This window comes from Mirounga angustirostris, unplaced genomic scaffold (genome assembly GCF_029215605.1).
Source record: "Mirounga angustirostris isolate CCGP_5_RB_7025 unplaced genomic scaffold, mMirAng1.0.hap1 SCAF_3, whole genome shotgun sequence".
NCBI lineage: Eukaryota > Metazoa > Chordata > Mammalia > Carnivora > Phocidae > Mirounga > Mirounga angustirostris.
In genome coordinates, this window is record NW_026991711.1 from 79,135,205 (window position 1) to 79,159,959 (window position 24,755).

Sequence of the window (24,755 nt, forward strand, 5' to 3'; positions counted from 1 at the left end):
TTGCCTCATTTTGTCCGCCCTCCTTTTGATTGTCCTGTGTCCAGGGGCTGATGGTGGACTGAGTATATTCATGTTACTGGCAGGCAGGAGTGTTCTCAGGGATGACATACCTAAGAATCCCGCATGTGTCTCTACATTGGCTGCTGTGGGACTCATGTGCCTGGAGTCCCTGTAAGGTACCGAGTGCTAAAATCCAGCAGGATAATCCAGTTTGTGACAAATTGAGAAGAGGCTACAGAAATGAGAAGATAAAGTGTGGATAGAACCTCAAGAATTTTCTTTGGTGAATGGGTAGAAGATAACTCACTTTTAAAAATAAAGATGATCTACAGACAGAATTCAGGCAGGTGTAGAAACCGCAGGCCCCTCTCTGCAGGGTGGTGTGAGGTGGGAATAGAGCGGCAGGCATCCCTGAGCTCCGCTGAGACGTAAGTGCCAGGTGGAGTGTTTCAGCTGTGGGGCAGGGGCTCACAGAGGGACAGCGCGGAGGGGGTAACGTCACCAGTGTGGCGCCCCAGGGGCTGTTACCCTTGCTGCTCGGAGACGCCTGCTCGTTGGCCAACCAGACATGGGAGGGCTACTAGCACACCGGCCGTGCGCCTGCTCCCAAAGTCGTTGCTTCTGAAGGCAGAGAAGCTGCAGGCGTGGGCTCTGAACATCCACACAGCGGGCCCTGCTTTCCTTAGGTTCGGGGGCTAGCAGAGCCAGAGAGAACTCTTCCCCGGCTGCCCTAAGTAGTCATAGGTTCCTCCCTCTGAGTTCTCAACACTGCAGCCCAGCAGACACACAAAAGGCACGTTTTTCTTCCTCCGCCCACCTCCCATCACCCTCCCCTTGGGAATAGTGGATCGGTATTTCTGCCCATTAGGTGGGTTGGTTTAAGAAGGCTTGACTTTATCACATGAATTTCTTGAAGGAAAACCTGTGCCGCCTGTGGTCTGTTTCCACTTAAGACATGAAAGTCAGGCAAGGTGAGAAAACCTCTCGCAAGCCCCACCTTGCTCTGTGCAAATCTGCATGCATGTGCTGAGCCCCAGTCAGGGCTGGGGTTAAACGACACCCTTTTGACTCACGATTTCAGAGCCAGTTGAACTTGAATTTAGATTTTAGGGTGTTCCAGGTTTACCTCAAAACATTTAAGGGCAACTTTAAAAAGGAGCTGAATTGGGGAGGTTTTACATTAAAAATTGAAGATTTTTATACTTCTTAAGTTCAAAAGATCCAAAGATCTTTCGGAGTTTATCTTTCCAAGACATTCTCCTTCTGGGGTGGGTTTCACGTGTGGGCCAAAGCACTAAGGCTCAGTCTTGACGTAGAGAACACAAGGAGCTGAGATGAGCAGTGTTGCCCTACTCAAGGACTCACTATGGGAGCTTCAGTCTCACTCCTTTCTTGATGCACAGAGCAAGTTGAAATTTGGCAGAACCTTTTCTCTTTGACCCAAACTAGGGCTGATGTGCTTTCAGGTATGAAAGCTACAAGGTGACTTGGTTGCAGAGCACTGAGACACCTTGTGCAGCATATGGGCCTGCATGCCGCTGTCTGGGCTTCTCGGGTGTGCGTCGGGGTGGACTGAGGAATACTGTCCCATGTTGTCTGTGTGTAAACCGCTCTGCACAAATCACGTCCGAGCGTGAATCTCCAGGGGTCCTACCCACGAGTTTGGGTATGACCTGCAGTGGGTCAGCAGGGGGCTGGCCAGAACGATGGCTTGCGTTTCCGCTCAGCCATGGCGGTGTCTTAACTCGGTGGTCAGGGGAGCAGAAGGGTGCTGTTTGGCCACTTGCTAATTTTATTGGATCTGATGGGTTAGATCGATTGATTTCCCCATGTTGATGCAGCCTCGCATACCTGGAATAAATACCACTGGGAGTGTAATTCTTTCTAGACCTTGCTGGAGTCAGTTTGCTTATGTTTTGTCGAGAATTTTTTCTAAGTTCAGAAGAAATATTGGTTTGTAGTTTTGTGGGTTTTTTTTTTAATGTCTTTATTTGATTTTGATATCAAGGTAACACTGCATTAGCCAACAGGGTTGCATAATATGCATAATATGAATTGGGAAGTTTTCCCTCTTTATTTTCTGGAAGAGATTATAAAGTTTTTGTTAATTCTTCTTTAAATGTTTGATAGAATTCTCCAGTGAAACCACCTGGGCCTGGGAGGGCCCTTTTCCAAGATATTTTTAATGACAGGTTCAGCTTCTTTTGTGGTTATTAAGAATCATTCAGGTTGTCTGTTTCATCTTGGTTGAGTTTTGGTGGCTTGTGGTTTTTAAGAAATTGTTCCATTTCTTCTGAGTTGTTGAATTCATGAGCTTAAAGTTGTTTGTGGTACTCTCAAATCCTCTTAGTGTCTTTAGGGTCTGTAGTGATATCCCTGGTTTCATTCCTGATGTGGGGGATTTGTGTCTGCTCTCTTTTTATTCTTGTCAGTCTTGCTAGAGCTTATCAATTTAATGACTGTTTTTGAAGAAGCAACTTTTTGTTTCATTGATTTTCTTTATGGTGTTCCTGTTTTGAGTTTCATTCACCAACTCTGGAGGGTGTATTTTAATACTTGCAGTCAAGCATGGGTGAGAAATTCTAAGAAGGGTAGAGCAGGGAAAGGTAAGGGAGGCTCCTGTGCAGACCTGCCCATTCGAGAGAGAGAGAGGTGAGCTGCAGACATCATTTCCTGGTCAGCATGAGAAAGTGCTGGGAATAAGACACACCTTGTCTTCGTGGCAGCCTAGACCATGACACAGTCTTGCCATCAACTGTGATTTTTGTCTGGCCCCACACAGCTGTGTAAGCTCGGCAAAGACAAGGGCTGTCTGGGAGCAAGATGGGCAGCCAGGCATCTGATGGGACAAGGTTGCTGGGTTCTGTTGCATTGTCTCACCGATGCTCACCCCATGTGTTCCCTTCCAGTTTGGCTTCAGAATTGGGATGGAGCAGCCCTTTGTAGGCTTGGAAGTGCCAGATGGACAAGTCCGGCTACAGTCTAGTAGCCCAAGATTAGGTTACTAGGGGACAAGATCCTGTTGGCCAGGAATGTGATTTTAAATCAGTATTCTTAAGTTAATGATCACAGTAAAGGAAGTTGTGTTGTGATCATAAACCCTCACCCAGACAACAGCTGAGCTTGTACTGCCCATAAATTCTTGCCCCTTCCAGGTAGGGTAGGTGGAGGTGAGCTGGAGTGAATCATGAAGCCATCAGCAGATTCTCAGCCTGTTGGAATGTGTTGATAATGAACTTTGGAAATTGCTTATCTCAGGTTTTATTCACCCTTCTGAGCAATATAATTGCGAGGCTAGATTTCTTTTCTTCCCGCCCTGAGCTGCAGAAATTCAGTTTTCGGTCTCTTGTCAGGCAGGTGTAGTTTATGGGATGTGGATCTAATTCCTTTTATGAAGAATCGTTTCAGTTAATAAAGTGTATCTCAGAGATCATGTAGTAAAATTAACTGAGGAAACTTTTTATGATAAACTCATTCAGGGGTTTCTGTTGAATATAATTATGAGACTATAACAGAGGAATTAGGAGTCTTAGCACAGAGAACCCCTGAGGATTGTCTACTCATCAGTAACTTCAGTTTGTATAGAATTTAGAAGTTTACAAAGCACTTTCCTTTAAATTTTTCATGATTTACAGTTATTTGCAGTTCATCCCATCTTAAAACCATGAGAGGTACATTGTTATTTTTGCCCTTACAGATTAAGATACTGGCTCAAGAGGGTGAGTGGTTGGGGTGCCTGGGTGGCTCAGTCGTTAAGCGTCTGCCTTCGGCTCAGGTCATCATGATCCCAGGGTCCTGGAATCGAGTCCCACATCAGGCTCCCTGCTCAGCGGGAAGCCTGCTTCTCCTTCTCCCACTCCCCCTGCTTGTGTTCCTGCTTTTGCTATCTCTCTCTCTCTGTCAAATAAATAAATAAAATCTTAAAAAAAAAAAGAGGGTGAGTGAGTGATCCACATTCTGCAGTCTGGTAGGGGTCCACACCTGTGCCACCTCTGCCCTTCAGTGTCTGCACCTGTAAATGGAGGCGCCAGTGGATCTGGTTCTCCTTGGGAGGTGATGAGGATTGGATGGGGTCATGCATGTAAAGGGCTTAGAGCATGCCTGGCATAAAGTAATGGTTTGGTAAGTGTTACAGATGTGGTCCTGGTAATGATGCCCATGTTTTCTGAGTCCCTGAATCCCGTGTAATTTTTTGTTCGCAAGAGCTGCCACCAGTCTGTTAGTTCTGAGCTGAAATGTGGGGGATTTCATCCTGGCTACAAACATGAGGCTCCTGGAAGGCAGCAGGGGCCTCACCTGGGAGCTCATTAGAAATGCAGCACCTGAGGGCCCACCCCCAGACCTGCAGAACCAGACTCTGCGTTTTAATAAGCTCTGCAGGACATTCCTGTGCTCCTTGAAGCTGGAGGAGCCCTGGCTCTCTCCCCCGTGAGACCCTGATCTCAAAGTCTTGATGTGTTGTATTTCATCTGTTTTAAGGTATAACTTTTTTTTTTTTTAACATTTTAACATCTTAGTTTTATGGGCAGCATTTTATTCCTTAATAGAACATTAAAGACTAATTTAACTTTCAGTTGATCCAGTCTTAGTTTCAGTGAGATAGAGTATATTCTCTGTCCTTTTTGTCTCTTCTCCTTCCATGTTCTTCTGTCTCTGTATGTCCCATTATTTCCAACTCTCTCTACCTGACTCAGGCTCATGATAGATAAACATGCAATTCTAACCAGCTTCTGCTTAGTGGAGAGACTGTTGTTACCTGGTCACTTTCTAAGCCATGATTTCCAGTCCTAGTCTTGTGACATTGAATACCTCTAGTTATCCCAGAAGTTTTTTGAAAATCAACTTTAAAAAAGGATTTAATTCACTTCAGTTAAAACACAAACACATTAGAACAAAAGAATGCTAGGTTGTAACTGCCCAGGAGATGTCAGTCATTATTCCAAATCACAGCTGGCCTTCCCCCGAGTCCCACGGAACTGGTTTGGGGATGGATGCCCACACGGCGTCTTCCTTGTCATGCTGGCCACACACTTTGCATCAGCCACCCTTATCTAGCCTTTTGGTTTCTGGAATAAGGATGCAAATCATGGCCAGGTTTTCCTCTTATTAGTCATGGGCCTGTGTGAACAGAAGTGGGTCCTTCCAGGGGTGACGGTCAGAAATGAGCAGGCTCCTTGCACTTGCAAATCCTGTGTACTTGTGCAGCGTGTGCTTGGTCTTGTATTGTCAGCCAGATGAATGAGCAGCCTGCTTCATCATGAATTGCCACACTTAAATTAGAATGTACAGTAAGCTCTTTTACAGAATGGGACGTGACACAAAAGGGAACCGATAGGGGTGAACATATTTCAAGGGCAAAGATGACGAAATTGTAAGCTTACTACTGTAACTCGAACATTTCTCTCACATGTGCTGTGATCATGTGGAGATGGGGGGTCATTTGATTTCTTCTCTCCTTTTATAAGCCAGTATTAGTGTAGGTCTGGTTCTCCAAGGTCACATTAATCCTCAGGAAGTTTACTTCCCACATATTCAGCATTCTGAGAAGGAAGCCATACCGGACAGTAAGCTGCCTCTGTGGCCCATAGTTTTCTGACAGCCTGGGGAGACCCAGCATTTCACTGGCCGCTCTTTTCCGTAAAATGTCCCCCTGTGTAAGTACCCTGTGACGAAGGAAGTATGTTTCCTACCAATCACTCCGCCTTCTGTCTGGAAGAGAAGCAGTACAAGACAGGGCTGTGAGGCTGGAAAGAAGAAAACAGAGCGGAGTCAGGCTGAGTCACTTGTTTCACTGGCTTTGGGAAGGCAGCAGTAGTCTTGTGGCTCGAGAGGCTCGACCAGAGGAAGCATGTTCCAAGCGGTCGCTCACAGGCACTTGGAAGGCAGGGTTACATTAGAAACTTTTCTTAGCAGGGAAGGTGTTGGAAACACTGTGGACTGTTCCAGGCTATGGCTAACCTGGAATGTGTCCAGTAGGAAAAAGTTGAGGCTTGATTCAGCAAAATATTATGGTCCAGACATTGGCAACATCTGTCTGTGTACTTGGCAAGAAGAGTCATGTAGGAGGGTGGGTCATGTAAAGGGAGGTTAAAGGCGCCAAGAGAGACCCAAGCTCCTGCCCTCCACACCATACCCTCACCTCTAGGATTTTCTACATTTTATGTGTTTTAAAATTTAAACTTAAAAATTTAGTTTGGTTTTTTTTTTTTAATTAAAGAGATAATGTATGAAGTGTCTGACTGAACCTCCTTGTGGTTGAAAAGAACCTGCCTGCAGCAGCCCTACTCCCTGGACTCCTGGATCTGGGAATTTCTTTACTTTGCTCTGAGCCTCACATCCTTCCAGAGTGATGCCATCTCTCTCTGCCTGTTTTTTTTTTTTTAATATTGTATTTATTTATTTGACAGACAGAGAGCACACAAGCAGGGGGCAGGGGTAGAGGGAGAGGGAGAAGCAGACTTTCCGCTGAGCAGGGAGCCCACTGCGGGGCTCGATCCCAGGACCCTGGGATCATGACCTGAGCTGAAGGCAGACGCTTAACGACTGAGCCACCAGGTGCCCCAGTTCTCTGTGCCTGTTTACTTCCTGGCCTGGGCCTCGCTTCGGGGCCCATCACACAGGAAGGCATGTTTCCTCTTACTTCCTGCCCTGTGCCCTCCTGTGCCCTTGCCTGCCTTGTGCTGTCTTTCCTTCTTTTGTGTCATCTGCTCAGCTTCAGGTGCTGCGTGCATGGAGTCCTGCAGCCTCCCATCTCCAGTGTGCCCTATTCTGCTCTGCATTTCTTTTTTCTTTCTCACCAAGGCAAAATTCACCCAGCAAAATTCTTTCTTAAGACATTTTTCTGCCATTTCTGCATCATTTATTCTACCTCCTGAAAATATAGCCCAGACATCGGTATTGATGAAGGGAACCTGTCTCCCACTCCTCCAGCACCTGAAACACGCTCACCTTTCCACCTTATTGATACGCCCTGGGCCCATTGTCCTGTGCCACCTGGCCTCTGTCTTTCTTGCCTTCCAAAGCCTGGGGTCAGCTGTCTGACCAGCAAGTTCATCACCTGAGGACATTAAAGAGTTCTCTTGGCTTTAATTCTTCTAGCTCTTTTACCCTGTGAAGTTTTCCCAAAGGCTGTCCTGAATCCGTCACAACAGTCATTTTTCTTGTCGCCATCCTGTTTGTCAGTGCAGGGCCTTTGGAGCAGATGTGTCCCCTCCTTCACCAGGACCATCTTCCAAGTTAGTTGAGACCTTTCACATTGGCTTTAAGTTCAGATAGCTTCCTGTCCGTGGCCTTCTGTTCAGAGGTACCAAGAGAAGGCCGTGCTTCTCATCTGTATGGCAGCCCTGAAAGAACACTGACATCTTGGCATTTTAAGAAGCCCCAGAAGGATATCAGAACCCAGAGCCATGGCTCAGCAAGTGTTTAGTGTCCAAGACTGACCCCGGGAGAGGAGGAAGTTAAGTAGAGGCCATTTGAAGGACTCAATCCAGATACCACTCAAGGTGTGTGACGATGTGGTGACAGGCCGCTGGGACGTGGCACTGTGGAGGCAGGTGGCTTTGGGCAGAAACAGGGCCCGGCATGATTGTACAGCTCCTCCTGCCTCACGCTGGAGCCGAGGTCCGCGTGCCCCCTGTGCACAGAGCTGGGTCTGGCCCCGCGTTCCCGAGCTTCTGTCTGACTTGATGAGCAACCAGACTCGGCTGCAGCACACCCTGCACAAGTTTCTCTCCAGAGCAGTCCAGGGAAGAGGTAAGCCGCTGAGGAAGCTGGGATTCGCTCTCCTCTGAAAGCTGTATTTGCTAGGCTGGGAATCGTCAGTTAATTAGAGTTCCTTCTAGTCCTGATGGTCTGTAAGAAGTAGACAATTTTTATGAGAGGATTTACTGTTTTATGGGAGGTTACTTTCTGAGTAGCCACATTGGTAAGCAACAAAACCCTATTGAAAGGAGAGCTCCTGCTGATTTATTCTTTTGGAGACACCTCCAGACCTATTAACAGACAAACATAATGAAAACATCAACCACATACTCAATTCTGTAAAAACCAGCTTGGCATGCCTGGATTCCTTAATGGTGTTTAAAGTAAAAACTTCAATGCTAGTATTCTAACAGCCCTTAAACAAAACGAAATGAAAATGCTCTTAGGCTAACTCCTGACTCCCTGTCATCACCGACAGGCCATCAGTCAGTATAAATGATGGATTTCAGCTCCTCCAGGGTGAGTTGGAACGTTAACAGGCAGCAGGCAATGGGCCTCTGAAACAGAGGAGAGAAGAAGGGAAGGGGTCCCCAAGAGGAAGGGCAGAGAAGGGAGGCTGCAGGTGAAACTGTGCGGCCTTGTCGCCTGGCCTCCTTTGCCTTCCGTGAGGCAGGCAGAAGCGGGCCAGCAGGCCGGCCTGTGACCTGGGGACACCGGGGCAGGAAGCCCTGCCGGAATTATGAAGGAGGAGCAGGTAGATGGGGCCGTGCTGTGCTTCTGGTTTTGGAGGGAGTGCTTATACTCCTTGGTGCAAACCTCTTTGTGAAAACTTTGTCCCCAGAGGACCCCTGGTGCCCTTGCTGACCACAGTACACTTAGATTTGCATGGAAGGGTGGATTCCTTCTGCTGTGTTTTTCAGGTCAAGACTTCTCCTTTCCTTTCAGACTCTATGATACCATTGTTTTTGTCCCTGAAAGCATTGTTGTACGCACGGCACAGTAAGAAAAAACACACCAGCGAATTATTACTGCCTGGGGCCTAAAGAGCTCTGGAGCATCCCTTGTAGTGGGACAAAGTCTTTCCTCTCTTTCCCTTTCCTGTTTTTGATTTGTTTCCATTTAAACAGTTTAATTTGAAGAATATTCAAAGGGAAAAAAGACCACCTATGTTTCCCCCACCCTAAAGTAGTCAACTGCTTTTATTTTACTATGTTCCTGTCTTGTCTCTGTTAAGAATACTTTCCTTGAGGGGCGCTTGGGTGTCTCAGTCAGATGAGCGTCCGACACTTGATTTCAGTTCAGGTCATGATCTCGGGATCCTGGAATCGAGTTCCACATTCAGCATGGAGTCTGCTTGGGACTCTCTCTCCCTCTCCCCCCACTCGTGCGTGCATGTGCCTGCTCTCTCTCAAATAAATAAATCTTTTACAAAAAAGGAATACTTTACTTAAGTTTCCATTTTTAATGGCTTAACGATATTTCTTTTAGTTGATCTTTTTAAAAAAATCTGATCTCTCCCCTATTGTAAACGTTTTAAGGTAGTTCCAAGTTTTCTGCCACTATAATGCCTCTGTGAGTGTCCTTGCTAGTAGAGTCTCTTCTTCTGGGGACATTTCATAGAATAACTGCTGGGATCTCCCTGTCAGAGAGGAGCAATGTCTTTGCCACCTGCCAGATGTAGTGAAGACACCGTCAGAGGTTTTGACCCACGTCTCTTGCTGTCAGTGGTGCTTGTGGGCTCGCCTCCCACCACCTCCCCGGTACAGTCCACCTTGTGTCCTTCTCCTCTCCTTCCCCCTGGGTGCCCCCTCAGCAGGCTCTGGACAATGGGTGTTTTATGAATCAGTGTTCTGTTGCATCAGCCAAATGTGGTGTTCAATCAGCTCTTCCACAAGTTAGCAAAATTTGCTTGAGTCATTCTGCAGGAATGTTTATGCCTCGCTTCCAAGAAAACTTGTAGGTTTTGGCAAGAAGCCGAGCAGCTCACAAACCTGACCACAGCCTTTGAGTAATAGCGGGGCCACACTTAGCAGTCTTTTCTTTTTTTCTTATTAAAATCTTGCATTTGCTGGGCGCCTGGGTGGCTCAGTTGGTTAAGCGACTGCCTTCGGCTCAGGTCATGATCCCGGGGTCATGGGATCGAGTCCCGCATCGGGCTCCCTGCTCTGCGGGGAGCCTGCTTCTCCCTCTCCCACTCCCCCTGCTTGTGTTCCCTCTCTCGCTGTGTCTCTCTCTGTCAAATAAATAAATAAAAAAATCTTAAAAAAAAAAAAAATCTTGCATTTGCTTCACCTTCTCCCTGGAAGGTAGCTTGGGTGGGGGTGGTTGGAGCAGGTCTTTTTCCCTCTTGCTCTGGAGCTAGTTTCATGTTGCATGGAGGAGAGTAATGCTTGTCAAAGAGTATAGAAAACACAACTATGTAATATATAAAATGGAGGGAACTAACTCATGGTTCTAGTTTGTTTCTCATGAGAAACGCTGTGAACCATCATGATAGTTCTTAATTTATACTTCAAAGACTGTAATTATACTACTTTCTCTACCATTCACCAGGACTCCAGAGTTGGATGTTTCTAAAAAAGAGTCCTGAACCCCTTGCTCATACTTGAGTTATTTCTACCTCAGTGATTAATCTTGTGTAGCTTATCCCTGAAACATGTTTGCGGTGGTGGGGGTGGGGGATGACACTCACTGAAGTTTAACTTTGTTCCATCCTCACTCTAATTAGAGATTGAGGTGGGCTCTCTTTCTGTAAGCCCTGCTCCTTGGTCTCACCGGAGCAATACCAAAGCAAGACCAGTGGACCCTTCATGCCCTTGTTTGTTGCATTTCATTATTTGACATTTTTGAAGATGAAACTGTTTCTGGCTCCCGTTTCTCAGTTGAGACAGTGTATTTACGCCCAAACAGCTCTGGCTGGGGAGGGGCAGAAGGACTTGTACGTGACCTAGTGCAGATTCCTGGGTAGCAAGCCCGCATTCCTGGTGGTGATGTGTAAGCCAAGTTGGAGCAGTATTTGCACAAGAAAAACCTGAAAATTCAGGATCAAATGTGGTGAAAAATAGAGCAAAACAAAGTAGAAGAAGATCAAAAGCTGGGGATTAGTAAAAAATAAGTGGACAAGGAGGATGGCGTGAAGAAAAATGGCATGAAGAAAGTAAATGAAAATGAGGGCATACAAAAAAAAATACATGAATCAGAAAATTGAAAATGAGAATGGGATGATCAGAGAGAAGGAAGAATAATTTTGTGTAGCTGGTAATCAGTAGGGGAAATAGTCCCAGGAGATTCATTCATCAATACTACATCCCTAAATTTGACAGGCATCCCCCTTCTTCCGTGTCCCAAACACCAGATCCATCTTTTGCCTATTGTTGGCCATTCGATGTGTCTTCTCTCCTTCTCTCCCACAAATAAAGGGCTAGATCCAAGATACCTGAAGGGGAGGACCATGCTCTGAACTTCTATCCACTGTGAGGGTCATGTTGGCTGGGCCAGAGTGCCCAGATATTCAGTGAAACAAAGCCTAGATGTTGCTGTAAGGATATTTGATAAATGTGATTAGTTTAACATCTATAATCAGTTGACTTTAAGTATAGGAGATTATTCTCAATCCCCTAGGCAGGCTTCATCCAATCAGTTGAAAGGCCTTAAGAGCAGAATGGAGGTTCCCACCATCAGTTCCTGCTCCAGATTTCAGACTTGTCAATGCCCTCCATCACATAGGCCCATCTCTTGAAGTAAATCTCTTTATGTGTATATAACCTACTAGTTGTCTCTCTCTGGTAGGACCCTGCCTGATGCATCCCCAAATGTTTAATTATACTTAAAGTTTCTATCACAGGAGTTTGAGTACTTTATTAACGGTCTTGCATTTTGTCCTTATTCACAGAGGGCAATCCTGCCCCCCCACCTCAGAATGGGCATTCCTTCCCAGCGGGCAAGGTACAGAGTGCGTGTGCCGGCCTGAGTGTGTCCTGGTTGCTTGTGGGAAGTCTTTGGGTTTAGCGAAGGGAAATAGGGCAAAGAAGGTTTCAATAAAGGGGATTCCTTACCACTCTGGCCGGCCTCTCCTTGCTGAGTGATTTTTCAGGACATGATGCAAACCAGGTTTTAAACTAATGGTGATCTAGTGTTCATTGCTCTGTATGAGTTTTTGGAATCTTTTTAACCACTTGGGGCTTTTCTTTATACATGTGACTTGAGATTTTTACCACAAAATGGAGGAAGTACTGATAGCTTTACTGACAAATGTTAATTGAACCACAGACACACTGGAGTGGGTAGGGTTTCAGTCTTCAAACAAGCATGCAGTGTAGGATCTCTTTCCAAGGAATCGATGATCAGATCAGTGTGTTCAATTCAAGTGCCTGTTTCTGCCTTTTAGGCCACTGTGATTATCAATTGTGATTATTATTGATAATATTAGCATCAGGGCCACAGATGTCACTGAGGATTTGGGTGGAGTGGAGCTTAACAGCAGAATGAAGCAGCTGAACTGCAGAGTATCCTAAACGCGAACCTTTGCTTCAGTAGGGGTAAGCTCAAAACCCGGATTGGTGAGCATCTCAGCTTCATTACTACTTAAGACCATTTCTTTTCCCTGCATGTACTTCTGGGTAAAAACTCAAGCTTAGAGAATCTACTTCAGAAAATCCAAATGGGGCAGAAAGGAGTTAGGAAGAAAAGATTAAAACTTTTCTCTCTTCTCACTTGTTCAGCTAATGAATAGTAACTGATAAAACATAGATGGTCATTTTGGAGAAATTTGGGAATTGGAGGAAAGTGTGGCTCCTCCCCCAAGTAGGTGGAGAATCCTTCTAAGGCTTTGTTTAGTTGGGGTCACTCCTAGCTCACATACTTACAGATCAAACATTACTGCTCTTGGGTGGCTTACTTTTTGGGGTATTTTGAAGTCCTACGAAGTCAGCTCTAAACATACTAAACACAATTACAGAAGAAGAGAGCTGAGGCAAATAGCATCACACATGTAGGATGCCTTCCATATTTGCATCCTTTACAGTTTGAGCACCCTATGGAAATTTCAGGCTGTTTGGGGTGTTGACCTGGAACCTGAGGGAGGGCCAGGGCGAGGGCTGGTCTGCAGAGCCCCTGCCGGGCTGCCTTTCCCCGGCATTCCAGAGATCACAGGGTTCAGGAATGCCACAGTAAATGCCTTTAGGCAGCCTGGGGAGAGGACCAGAAGCCACCCTTCCAGCCCTAAGAGCTTGGTGAGGAGGGAGAGGAAGGCAGGAATGCCTTCAACAATCAGTTTCTTGGGGCACCTGGGTGGCTCAGTCGTTGGGCGTCTGCCTTCGGCTCAGTCATGATCCCGGGGGTCCTGCATCGGGCTCCCTGCTCTGTGGGGAGCCTGCTTCTCCCTCTCCCACTCCCCCTGCTTGTGTTCCCTGTCTCTCTGTCAAATAAATAAATAAAAATCTTTAGAAAGCAAAACAAAAAACAGTTGGTTTCTTGATAGTTCTGGACATTACCGTGGATACCATTGCCTCCTCCTCGCTGCACCCTCGCCGCTTAAAAGTTTTGCTGTCGGGCGCCTGGGTGGCTCAGATGGTTAAGCGTCTGCCTTCGGCTCAGGTCATGATCTCAGGGTCCTGGGATCGAGTCCCGCATCGGGTTCCCTGCTCAGTGCAGAGCCTGCTTCTCCCTCTCCTTCTGCCACTCCCTCTGCTTGTGCTCTTCTGTCTATCTCTCTGTCAAATAAATAAATAAAATCTTAAAAAAAAAAAAGTTTTGCTGTCAGAAGTGAGGGGAGGTGAAACCCATTGGCATTTGAGTCAATTGAATAAATTAATTTGCTCTCCTTAGCAGTCCAGATGAACTTACGGTAGGATGATTTAGTAGAAATAGGAAACCCAGGGAGACATCGTGACAGGCTGGCTGACTAACCACACTTGGCAAGTGTTGGAGAGGTTGGGGAGTGATGGGCGCTCATGTACGCTGCTGGGGGCAGTGTGCATCGGTGCAACCACTCTGGAAGGCACTGAGTATTATCCTATACCATTGAAGCTGGGTGTGCCCTAGGACAGCAGTTCTCCTCCTGGACATGTGTCCCACAGCCTGGAACAAGAACGTTCCCAAATATTCATGAACGGTAGGGTGGATAAGTAAACTGACTTTACACATCAACAAGGGTGGACAGACCACAGCTACACACAACACAGGTGAATCTTAAAAGCATAAAGTTGAGTGAAAGAAGCAAGTCACAAAAGAATGCACGGGGTGAGTCCATTTTGAAGAAGACGAAAATAGGCAAAAAGCGAACTGTGGATTAGGAATATAAACATAGATGGCAAGTCTTAAAAGTAGAAACATGGTTCTTAACAAAAGTCTGGATGTTTGCCTCTGGGAAGGAGGGAGGAGGATACGGTTGGGAAGACAGGCTCAGGGGTGGGGCACACTTTGTAATTATTCTCTAAACCACTTATGTGTAGTTTGTGCACATCTTTGTTTATCTCTCTCACACACAGAGATGGATGGAAGGTAGTTCTCTCAGAGTTTCTCAATCATGCCTCAATGGTACATGCCATGCCCTTCGTGGGTGGCTCTGTCTTCTTGGCTCTTTGGCCCCATCCCCTTTCTGGTCCCCCACCCCAGCATCACCATGGTGGTCCACACACCCCCTCGACCTGAGACACTGGTGTTTTCTCCCTCAGCAGCTGATGCAGGTGATCGAGGTAGAGGGTACAAATTCCCTTGCTCTCTCAACCTCGCGGGTGACTTGGAAGTCTGGAAAGCAGAGATGCCACAGAGGCCCCAGAGGAGGAGGGATAGCAGGGGGAGCTCTAGCCTGTGGTTCCTGAGCAGGGAGGGCTTAGCGCTGACCTCCCCTGGCTGCCTGGAGGGCAAACCGGCTCTCCCCGTAGGCTGTGGGGCCTGGGAAAGCCCTCTGATGAAAGCTTTCCTCAGCCACATGGACACCCTCTCAAATAGGACGACAGCCCTTTCGAGGAAAGGGAGAGGATTTGCTCTGTAACCCAGAGCAAATGAGGCAGAGTGTGTGTGGGGGGTCATCTGTCTGAGTCTGTTCATGGGAGCTGGGTGGATGTGCCCCCGGGGGTAGGGGCAGACCTGAGATTTCCACGGCAGAGCATTTCGTCCTCTGCCCCGGGGCTCCAGTAATTGGAGGCCACCGCGGCTGCCGACCGAAGAGGTATCCGCCAGAGTAGCCTCGCTTGGTGTGGCCTCTTTCAGAAGGCAGACTTGGCCTAGCTGTCAGGCAGAAGCATCTCTCTCCTCACCGTGCTCTGTTTGTGAAAGAAATCGCTCAGGAAATATGAACTGGAGACTTAACAGTAATTCTCGCAGTGCGACCAGTGCAGACTTAGGGGAAAATCTCACGGCTTCCCCACGTCTGCCTTCCTGACAGCTGAAATGCCCAAGGTGAAAATGGCCTCAGATCGAGAGGGACTGGCAGTGGAGTACCGGATCACACAGATTTGTGCTAATGCATCCCTGCTCGTTCCCAAGCAGTGTGAGGTCAAGGCCGTCTGAAGAACAGGCCGAGTAACCCAGAGGGCCAATTTGCCACCTACCCTGAACACACAACAACTTGCCTCTTGCCTTGCCATTCACATTTACAGAACATTCCAGGGCCCCACCTTGCCAACAACACACAGTTCTAAGCTGCATTTCATCAAAGAACGTCATTTTTACAAACTCATTAAGAGCTGGACAAGGCCGGGCTTGCAGGCAGGCGAAGCCTGGAGAACGACTCTTTAGTTCTTTTGATGACTCTAGTCTTAGCGTCCAGATCTCGGGCACATATGTAGAACATCCTTCTTGCCCTTTTCCACCAGTACCCTGCTCTTCCTTCTTCCCCTTCCCTTCATCCTCTCCCCCTTCTCCAAAGATGTGAGTGACACACAGCTGTACAGGAGGGGAGACAGTGGAGGTGGGCACAGCAAGGCGGCAGCTTGATTACAGCCATAGAAAAAGTGAGTTGGTGTTTGACCATTTCACAAAATACCCTCTTTTCAGGATCTGTCTGTATGTTACAGTTTTGTCATGCAAAGTCTGATGAAGATCCTATTAGAGCGCTTTGGAGAGTATTTTGGGATCATACTCTAAAGAAGTTAGGTTGAAAGTGAAGGCAAGAAAATTGTCTTTCCAGAGGACTCATCTGTGCACTGCCCCATTTTCTCCATTCAGGAAGGAATAGTTTCTCCGAGTGACCTTGACCTTGTCATGTCAGATGGCCTGGGCATGCGGTATGCGTTCATCGGACCCCTAGAAACTATGCATCTCAATGCAGAAGGTATGCTTTGCTTCCATAGGGGCGAAAATGGCAATTCTGTGCTATTTCGTGGTCTTATGGGTTTTGTCAACAGTACAGTTTGGCCTTTTTTTTTTTTTAAACAACTGAATAGGAACAGTATCATATGAAGGAGACAGTGCCAGCCCTGGGAACTCACAGATAGGGCCGTGTCCTGAGATGTCCGTGCACACGGAATCCAGGAACCTCAGGGCTCTGTGTGGCAGACAGCACTCAGACAGGAATGAAAAGACAGATGAGGGTGTTGTCATGGAGACTTTGCCACATGGCATCCAGCCTGATGGAAGACAAAGTTGTGTTTTCCTGAGAAAGATGATGCCATTGTTTACAGAGGTAAGACAGATAAGGGAAGTGACCACCTCTGCTGTACATATCTTCTGCCTAGATAGGAGCAGTTTCTCCATGTGACTGGCCTAGGGTAGGGCATGGGCAGCAGTGCAGGGCAGGCGGGTCATTTACCTCAGAAGCCAATTTCACAGGGCCTGGGGAGGTAGGTCGAGGCCCACTATCTAGTGACTCTAACAGAAAGACAAGTTGAGAAGGCTGAGAAAACCTGCGAGAATGGAAGTGTCAGCCGCATTTTAAGCGATTCAAAAACAAGACAGCATTTGAAAAACAAGCCCTAAAACCTACACTAAACTGAAACAAAATAAATTTTAAAAGGTATGAATGGCGGGCGCCTGGGTGGCTCAGTTGGTTGGGCGACTGCCTTCGGCTCAGGTCATGATCCTGGAGTCCCGGGATCGAGTCCCGCATCGGGCTCCCTGCACGGCAGGGAGTCTGCTTCTCCCTCTGACCCTCCCCCCTCTCATGTGCTCTTTCTCTCTGTCTCAAATAAAAATAAATAAATAAATAAATAAATAAATAAAAGGTATGAATGGAAATCTAGGAAACTGTCACCCAAATGTCATTACTACTTGCTATGTCTTAGTGTTTAAATTATAAGTAACTTTTATTACCTTTTTGCTTTTCGGTGTTGTCATAGTTTTCTACAATAATTGCCATATTATTTTAATAATTATGTTATTAATGTGTAAAACATATGTGGAAAGAGAAAAGGAATATTGTATTTAGCTCCATGGTCCACATTTAACCAAAATGTTAAGAAACTGGAGCTTATCCAGGAGAAGGTGACCAGAGAAGAGCGTGTGTGAGCACGTGCGCGTGCGTCTGTCTGTACGTGTCGTATGTCGGGGTCGAACCAGATTGAAAGAGTGGACGTGGCAGGCAGACAGGCTTGGGCTCAGCACGTGGCAGGAAGTTTCTAGTAACTGAAGCTGACGTTGAGGGAGAGGGCCATGGTATGAGTGGGTGAATGGGGCAGTTGGGGGCCGGTTGCCCACCTGTCAGGATGTTTCGATACTGGGCAGAGACACCTGTAATGAAGTGGGAAGTTGGGATAAGTGACCTGTGGGAGTCTGTTTGACTTAGATTTTATAATTCCACCATGTTTTGGTAATAGTTCAATTTTTGCCACTGTAGTTAGTGAAATATAGTTTCCAATGAATAAGTCAAGGCAGTTTTACCAGTCATAGTCTTGTAGGGACACATATATGTGGTGGCTTGAGTGGACTGGTCTTGTGTGTCATGCAAATGTCGTTCAGTAACTGACTTGACTCTTCCTTACAACTGAGCATGATCGAGAGGTACTGGAGGAACAGGGGACTCTCTCCTAGCACGAGCATACTACTTTTGTGGTGGGATAACAGTCAAACACGGGAAGATAATGTAAAGAAAGAGGCCCTCCTAAAAGTGAAACAAGAGTTTTGAAGTATCATAAAATAAAGTCTTGGAGAATTTCAAATGCTTTTTCAGCCAGAACCTTAAAAGTGGCAAACATATTTAAACATTTGAATGTATATAGACACTGTTTGGTAACCACCACGTTTTTCTCTTTTTAAAATGTTTTTTCTTCAGAAAAATAAGATAGTTCAGGTATCACGAGACATCAGTAGGGAGACAACTGAGAGCAGCTTTGACTCAAACAAATAGAAACAGAAGCCAATGAAACCAGAAACTCAAGAACCAAATAGTGTGGCAGACAGGAAGGAGGCCTATAACAATTTTTCAGACAAAGCAGATATGATAAGAAAACCCTAATTGGCTTAATATGATAATGGTGGACGGATGTAGTTTTCAACTTCAGAGCATTCCAAAGACCAGAGTTAGACTGTTATAAGATCTGGCTTGGAACCAATGGAAATGTTCATTATTCCTCACAGTGTCATCCAGAATATATCAAGATTGGGGGGGAGAGGGAGAGTTCTTTTTTTCTGATGTTGTTTTCATAAAGCCAGCATCTCAGGTTAAGGCTAGTTATTAGTCTTAAAGCTACAGTTTATCTAGAAGTGGTAAAAATATTTTAGCATCTGTTTTTAATCTAATAAAATGGCACCTGAAAAGCTGAAGGCCAGCATGCCGACTTTGCCTTTTGGCTGCTTTTTAAAGGCAACCCCCATGAAGGACAGGCTCTAGAATGGGGGATCTGGTCAGTAGAGCCAGTCAGCCTGGGTGCTTCCCTGCCTTCCAAGCTAACTAGCTTTGTGCAAGTGGGTTCCCCCACCTGTAAAATGGGGATGGCCACAGTGCCCACCTCACAAGGGTGGTGTGAGAATGAAGACAGATGGAAATGTTTGGCTGGATGGCTGACACAGATGAAGTCCCTTAATCGGTGTTATATTCATACAGAGTTCGGTCTTGTTTTTTATTCACTACTCTTACAGTTTTTTCTTTTAACTCTCCCAAAAAGAAATACAGAATGAATACACAGTAGGACATTTTTGCAATAGAATGGTGAAATCTCCAGACTTTAACCGTTTGGTTTGTTTCTTTGCTAAGCTCTTAGACCATTAGTTCAGCAAACAGAACTGCTCCGTGTTATACCTGGCAGCATTCTGGGCGCCTCCTGGGTTTAGTTCTACCTGGCGAATGACTGTCTCGAATCAGCAGCCTCTGGAAATCCCCTCCAGTCGAAGCGAATGTTTACCATCCTGCCTCTTAAAATTTCCTCCTGTGTGTAGATGCTTTCTCTCTCTCTCTTTTTTTTCTAACTAATCGATATGCCTGCGTGGTGGGTTTGACTGTTATTTTCAGTGAAACAGGTGAGCTGCTAGCACTGGGACTTTCAGGAGTTAAGGGGTCCCGGGGAGGTTTCTGTCTCCACCCACCTCGCCTCCCTGACCTCAGGTGAGGTCTCACTCGCTCAGGTGGGAATTAGATTATGTTGCTCTGTACTTTGGGGCCTGTTTGATCTTCCTTAATAAGTTCTGTGAAACTCTGTCTCTTGAAAGCAGGTGAATTCACGTAGGTGTGGGTTTATATGCTACAAGAAAACCAGACTCTTCTGGTGTGGGTAGCAGTCTTGGCTCTCCAAGAAACTGAACTTCCAGAGCCTGTCACGGTGGCCACTTCCATGGTCCAGTGGGGCTGCGTGCCTGCTCTGTAAACGCAAACCAAGGAAGGCTCTCTGCCTATCCGCTCACCATGGTTGTGCTGAAGGGTCAAGAAAGCACACTGTCTTGCCTCTGGGGGCTCACAACTAAAGAATTCCGAGTTAGAAAGCAGCAAGATAAGCTAAGTCTAATCTCATGAGAATCAGTTCCTCCTCCATTTTTTCTTATTCCATATAATATAGCATCTCTTAAGAAATCAGGTTCAAAGTCTTCTAAAAAGCTAAGCTCTAGAGAGTTTGGGGAAGTATATTGTTGTATGGGGAAACAAGGGACAAGGAAGTGTAGAAGAAAAAATCTAGGGGAAGGCCAAATTTCATAGTAATATAAAGGAAGGACACATTAGCAGCCAGATAAAAGGTGAAGTGGTTTTTTTCCTCCTTGACACTTCCGGTGAAATTGGTATTGTGGAATGATTGTCACTCAATTCTCCGTTCATGGTGTACAGAAGCCAAAATTATTGTTGGAGATGAAGTAAAATCCTCCTTTTAATACTTCTCTAATGGAAGAAGAAATGTTACAAGTAACAGTGACAGTGATAAATGTCCCGGAACATTGTAAATAGTAAGGCACAGTGTAGATCTTGACTATAAGTCACCATGAACTTGTATTTTGGGCAAATAGGAGAGCCCTCCTAAGGGCGTCCGGCTTCTCTACAGATGAAGTGGGAAGGTCTGCACACACCTGCTCTCTTGGTTCCTTGGCTGCACCACAAACAACGAGGCTGTTTATCCCAAGAGCCTGAGTGCATGTGATAGAAAGTGTTTTTATATTAGTAAGAGTGAAACTATAATTCATTTCCTGAGCAAGATGGGAGAAGTTATGAAATGTATTTTAGGCTTTTTACCATATTGTATTCCATTTTGAAGGAATAAATGCTCTTTAAAACTACAAATTTTATAAAAGGCAGTAGGGAAAAAAGTTCTCGAAAGCCCTTGGGAGATAAAAATGGACTTCACAGGGACAGTGAAAGGTGACCACTCATTCAGAAGACGTAAAGTAATCCAGAAGTGACATGTGGTACGGGAATTGAATCCTGTGGTTTCTTGCTGCGCACGTAGCAGCAGGTGGAGTTGGTTCCTGCCAGGGCATCTGTGGAGCCAAGGAGCTTCTGTTTTCAGTGCAAGAGAGGAATCTGCAGCTACCCTGAGTCTTCCCTGTTTTCTTCTCATGTGATAGCTTTACAGCTTACGCGATTCTTGTGTCTCTGCTCCCCCAAAAGGAATAAACTGTATTTGTGTCTAGATTTTATTACCTTTAGTTCGAATAAACAAATGGATAGACCGATGTAAATATTTAATTTCCAAAAGGAAATAAATGTACAGCTTGTTTTCTGGGTTCCAGAAATGTGAAGCCATTCAGGATAACTGGCCAGGGCTGGAACAGTTAGGGAGCCTTCCCAAATTCTGAATTGTGAAGTTACGCTTACGTTAAATGAAACCGAGCTCCTTATTTATTTATTTATTTATTTATTTATTTAATTTTTGAAACTCCTTATTTTATTTTTTATTAAATTTTTTTTTAAAGATTTTATTTGTTTATTTGACAGAGAGACACAGCGAGAGAGGGACCACAAGTAGGGGGAGTGGGAGAGGGAGAAGCAGTCTTCCTGCTGGGGCTTGATTCCAGGACCCTGGGATCATGACCTGAGCTGAAGGCAGACGCTTAATGACTGAGCCACCCAGGCGCCCCAAAACTCCTTATTTTAAAAAGAGAGTATCCACCACTTCATTGTAGGTGCTAACATCAGAAGGGTTGGTATGTTTGAAATGTTTACCCTTCAAAACGGTTTCTCTTCTAAGAGGGAATTGGATTTGATTTTAGCACACTGAAAGAGAAAGAAAACTATTTGAGCCAAATAAAATTGACACCGAGTGATTTTAGGCTTTCACATCAATGTAGGTCCACCAAAACTAAACCCCAAAGAAGCTGTTTTTTGGTTTTTTGCTCTTTTTAAAAAGAATATCCAGTGGTGGTCATTTTTATTTTAAGTTAATCAGACACAGTTTCGTGGGGTAGGTGAGAGCCAAGCTCTGGGATCTCTGCAATTTCTACAATTTCATTTGTTCCCTTGTTATCTTTTTAGCCTAACTGACTAACCGCTGAGTCTTTCTGGCTTTGAAAAGTGTTGGAAATGGGCCAAAGGCAGAACTGCTTGCAGCTCAGCCCGTCCCCAGCGGGGCCCAGGACTTGGAGACGCCTCCTCCACGTACCTGGGCCCGGCTTCTGAGCTGACTCATGTCCAAGTGCACGCCTGCACCGGCCCAGCCTCGGCTGCCTCCTGAGGCAGGGGCGGGGGAGGAGCGCGAGAGGAGCTCCGCTGTCTTCAGGGCAGAGCGGGTCAGGGCAGGCCTGGCCACTCAGGAGGCGGTGCAGCCTGACTGGTGTTTCCTCTGGGCACGTCTGTGATTCTAACAGAAAATAGGAGCTTCGGCCTCATGCAGGCCACAACGGCTTCTCCCTCCCTTCCCCTTCCAGGCTAAGCCTCCTTTTCAGGTGTTTCTCCATCAGACTGCGAGGGCCCTATCTGAGGACCCGAGACACTGGCTTCCCAGAGGCCCTGAAGCCGCAGAAGCACTGCAGAGCGGTGCACGCAGCCAGGGACAGACGACCCGGGGCACGGGTGACACGGCTCCCGTCCGCTGGCCAAAGCTGAGGTCCACACGTGGGGCCTGCCTCTGCGAGAAATACGGCCTGTGTTAAGGAACCTGCTGCCTGGTAGACACCTAATAAAGTGGTAACTAGAACTCATGGAGTAAGAGTGAAATGGGAGACAGATTTGATGGAGCTTTGACATCTTTGGTTCTTAGAAAGTGCATTCAAGCCATTGACACAAGTAACCTTGTAGACACATTGTTGAAGGAGACATTTTTGATGAAAACAGGACTTCATGTGATATTCGTCCAATCAGTGCAGGAACACAGGCCCACCTGAGAGTCCATGAGATGCACTGACAGAGGCCCCAGGGTCCCATCGTTTTTTTAGGATTTTAGGATCTGATGGAAAGCTTGAGTAGTGACGTTGGTGAGGATGCTCATTCCCCAGTGCCGGCTGACCGAGGTGGCTGTCCCCCCTGCACCTTTTCTTCATCTGCAGGAGGAAAGGAATGTAGTAATCTGACCTAGAGTGAGACCCTCTGAACAGATTTCTTAGTTCGGAGTCACACAGTGTTCTTGCTGATATTGTGGATTCTTGTTTTCATATGATTTCAGGTATGTTAAGCTACTGTGACAAATACAGTGAAGGCATGCAACGTGTCCTAAAGACTTTTGGACCCATTCCAGACTTTTCCGGGGCCACAGTTGAAAAAGTTAATCAGGTATGTAGACTCCTTGTAGAGAATTGTGCTGGCTGAGCCACGGGTGAGGTTTTATTTGTAGCCAGAGTCTTTGCCTTTGATTTTGGTGGTTCCTCATTCCTAACTTTGCCTGTCCACAGTCCTGTCATGGTCATAGGTGACCAATGAACAGGTAGCTCATCTTGATTGTCTTAGAGGAGCTGTAGGCCTCTGTGGATTTGGAAAGTTAGTTACTTGAGGGTTTCCAAAGCTTTTGTCTTCGAAAGCAAATTCACAGTTTGCATAAATAGGAACAGTTACTCTCCTGGTAAATGAGTTCCTCTTCGTGCTCTGGTTTTTTTCTTTCATTTACTTTTCTTTTCATTTCATTTCGTTTCCTATTCCCAGGCCATGTGTGTGAAAGTTCCCGATGATCCAGAGCACTTAGCTGCCAGAAGGCAGTGGAGGGACGAGTGTCTTCTGAGACTTGCCAAGTTGAAAAGGCAGATGCAGTCCCAGTAGCTACTGTCCTTCTTCAGTGGGAGTCCTTTTTGGCGGAATTACAAGCACTTAATCCAGCCTCTCTGAAAGAGTGGGAAGCCAGGTTGCCTTCCCAAAGATTCGGAATGAGACCTCCTCCCTCTGGCAGGCCACAGCCGTGGGGCTGTGGGGTCTTCTGATCATGCCCTGGCCTTGGGTGTCACAGCTGCCCTGGGTTCCCAGGGCTGTCGACTCCCTGCCACCTGGGCAAACAAGAGAGCAAATCGTCTGAAGATTTTTCCTTCTATTTTCAGTGTGATTCTGTGTGGCTACGTTTTGTAGCCAATGATTGTGGTTTCATGTTTGTTTTAATCTGTAGCAAAGTAGTTTTGTGATTATTTTCCAATCCGCTTCTGAGTACACTGTGGCCCTGCATTGATGAGGCACCTACCTTCATTTTGTTAATGCCTCTTCGGAATAAAAATTTTTGATTGCATAAAGATGTCCTTTTTCTTCTGGTCTGTCTGAGAAAGACAGTGGTTTTTTTTGTTTTGTTTTTTTACTATTTTATTTATTTATTTGACAGAGAGATAGGGAGAGCAGAAACACAAAGCAGGGGGAGTGGGAGAGGGAGAAGCAGGCTTCCTGCTGAGCAGGGAGCCCGATGCGGGGCTCGATCCCAGCACCCCGGGATCATGACCTGAGCCAAAGGCTCAACTTAACGACTCAGCTTAACGACTGAGCCACCCAGGTTCCCCAAGAAAGACAGTGTTTGATTCTGATGATTGACATATTTCAGAGTGGCCATGATGAGTGAATAAGCAAAAACTTTCTTCTGGGTCCTTTGTCAGCCATTCAGTAAAAATCCGCCAATTTGGGCTAGTGTTTCCCAAAGTGGATTCCACAGTGAGTACCCTGGGGCCCTATGGCCAGATGTGTTTGGGAAACTCCTCCTACCGCCCCACTCTTGGGCAGTCACGTGTCTACAGGAAATTAAAGGCTCCGAAATTCTACAGTAAATATACCTGTTTAACCCAACACCCCATTATCTTCTTTGACATGGAGTCTTGTCCTAGTATTAGTTCCCCAAATACTCTAGCAAATAATAGTACAGATACCCCCACCCCCCGTGAGGCCAGCATGTCACAGTAGCTTAGATCACAGGATGCTACCACAGGGCTCTCTGATAGCTCCCAGCCCAGGGACACTCCACCCTTTCGCTTTCAGGTGACCAGCTTCCCAGCTTCACCCAGTAGGGAGAAGCCTTTTCAAGGCTATGGTGTTGTGAGAACCAGTGTCCCCCGTGAAGAACTGTGTGGAAGTCGCTATTCTGGCTCCGTGTGCACATACACTCATCCATCACACTCATTTAGGCGACAACATCTTTTGAGCAGCTGTGATATCAAGCACGTAGTCCCTGCCTTTCAGAAGTTTACTGTAAGACAACAGACTAGTAGCATAAAATACGATAGTGCCCCAGAGGATCATATATCCAGGAGACCATAACTCACCACCCCTGGGTGTACCCTAGAAGGTCTCACAGGAGACAGCCTTT

At 46.3% G+C, this 24,755-nt stretch overlaps 1 protein-coding gene across 5 annotated transcripts in view; it reads left to right on the forward strand.

Annotated features, from left to right (window-relative positions):
- Nucleotides 1-23,685, forward strand: part of CRYL1 (crystallin lambda 1) — a 178,020-nt gene extending 154,335 nt beyond the window's left edge. For all 5 annotated transcript variants that reach the window (XM_054506272.2, XM_045869145.3, XM_045869146.3 and 2 more), the window contains 3 exons: nucleotides 15,871-15,976; nucleotides 22,656-22,762; nucleotides 23,129-23,685. In XM_054506272.2, the coding sequence (XP_054362247.2) occupies nucleotides 15,871-15,976; nucleotides 22,656-22,762; nucleotides 23,129-23,242 (327 nt within the window). In that variant the 3' untranslated portion in view covers nucleotides 23,243-23,685. The remainder of the gene's footprint in view (nucleotides 1-15,870; nucleotides 15,977-22,655; nucleotides 22,763-23,128) is intronic.
- The last annotated feature ends 1,070 nt before the right edge of the window (nucleotides 23,686-24,755 follow it).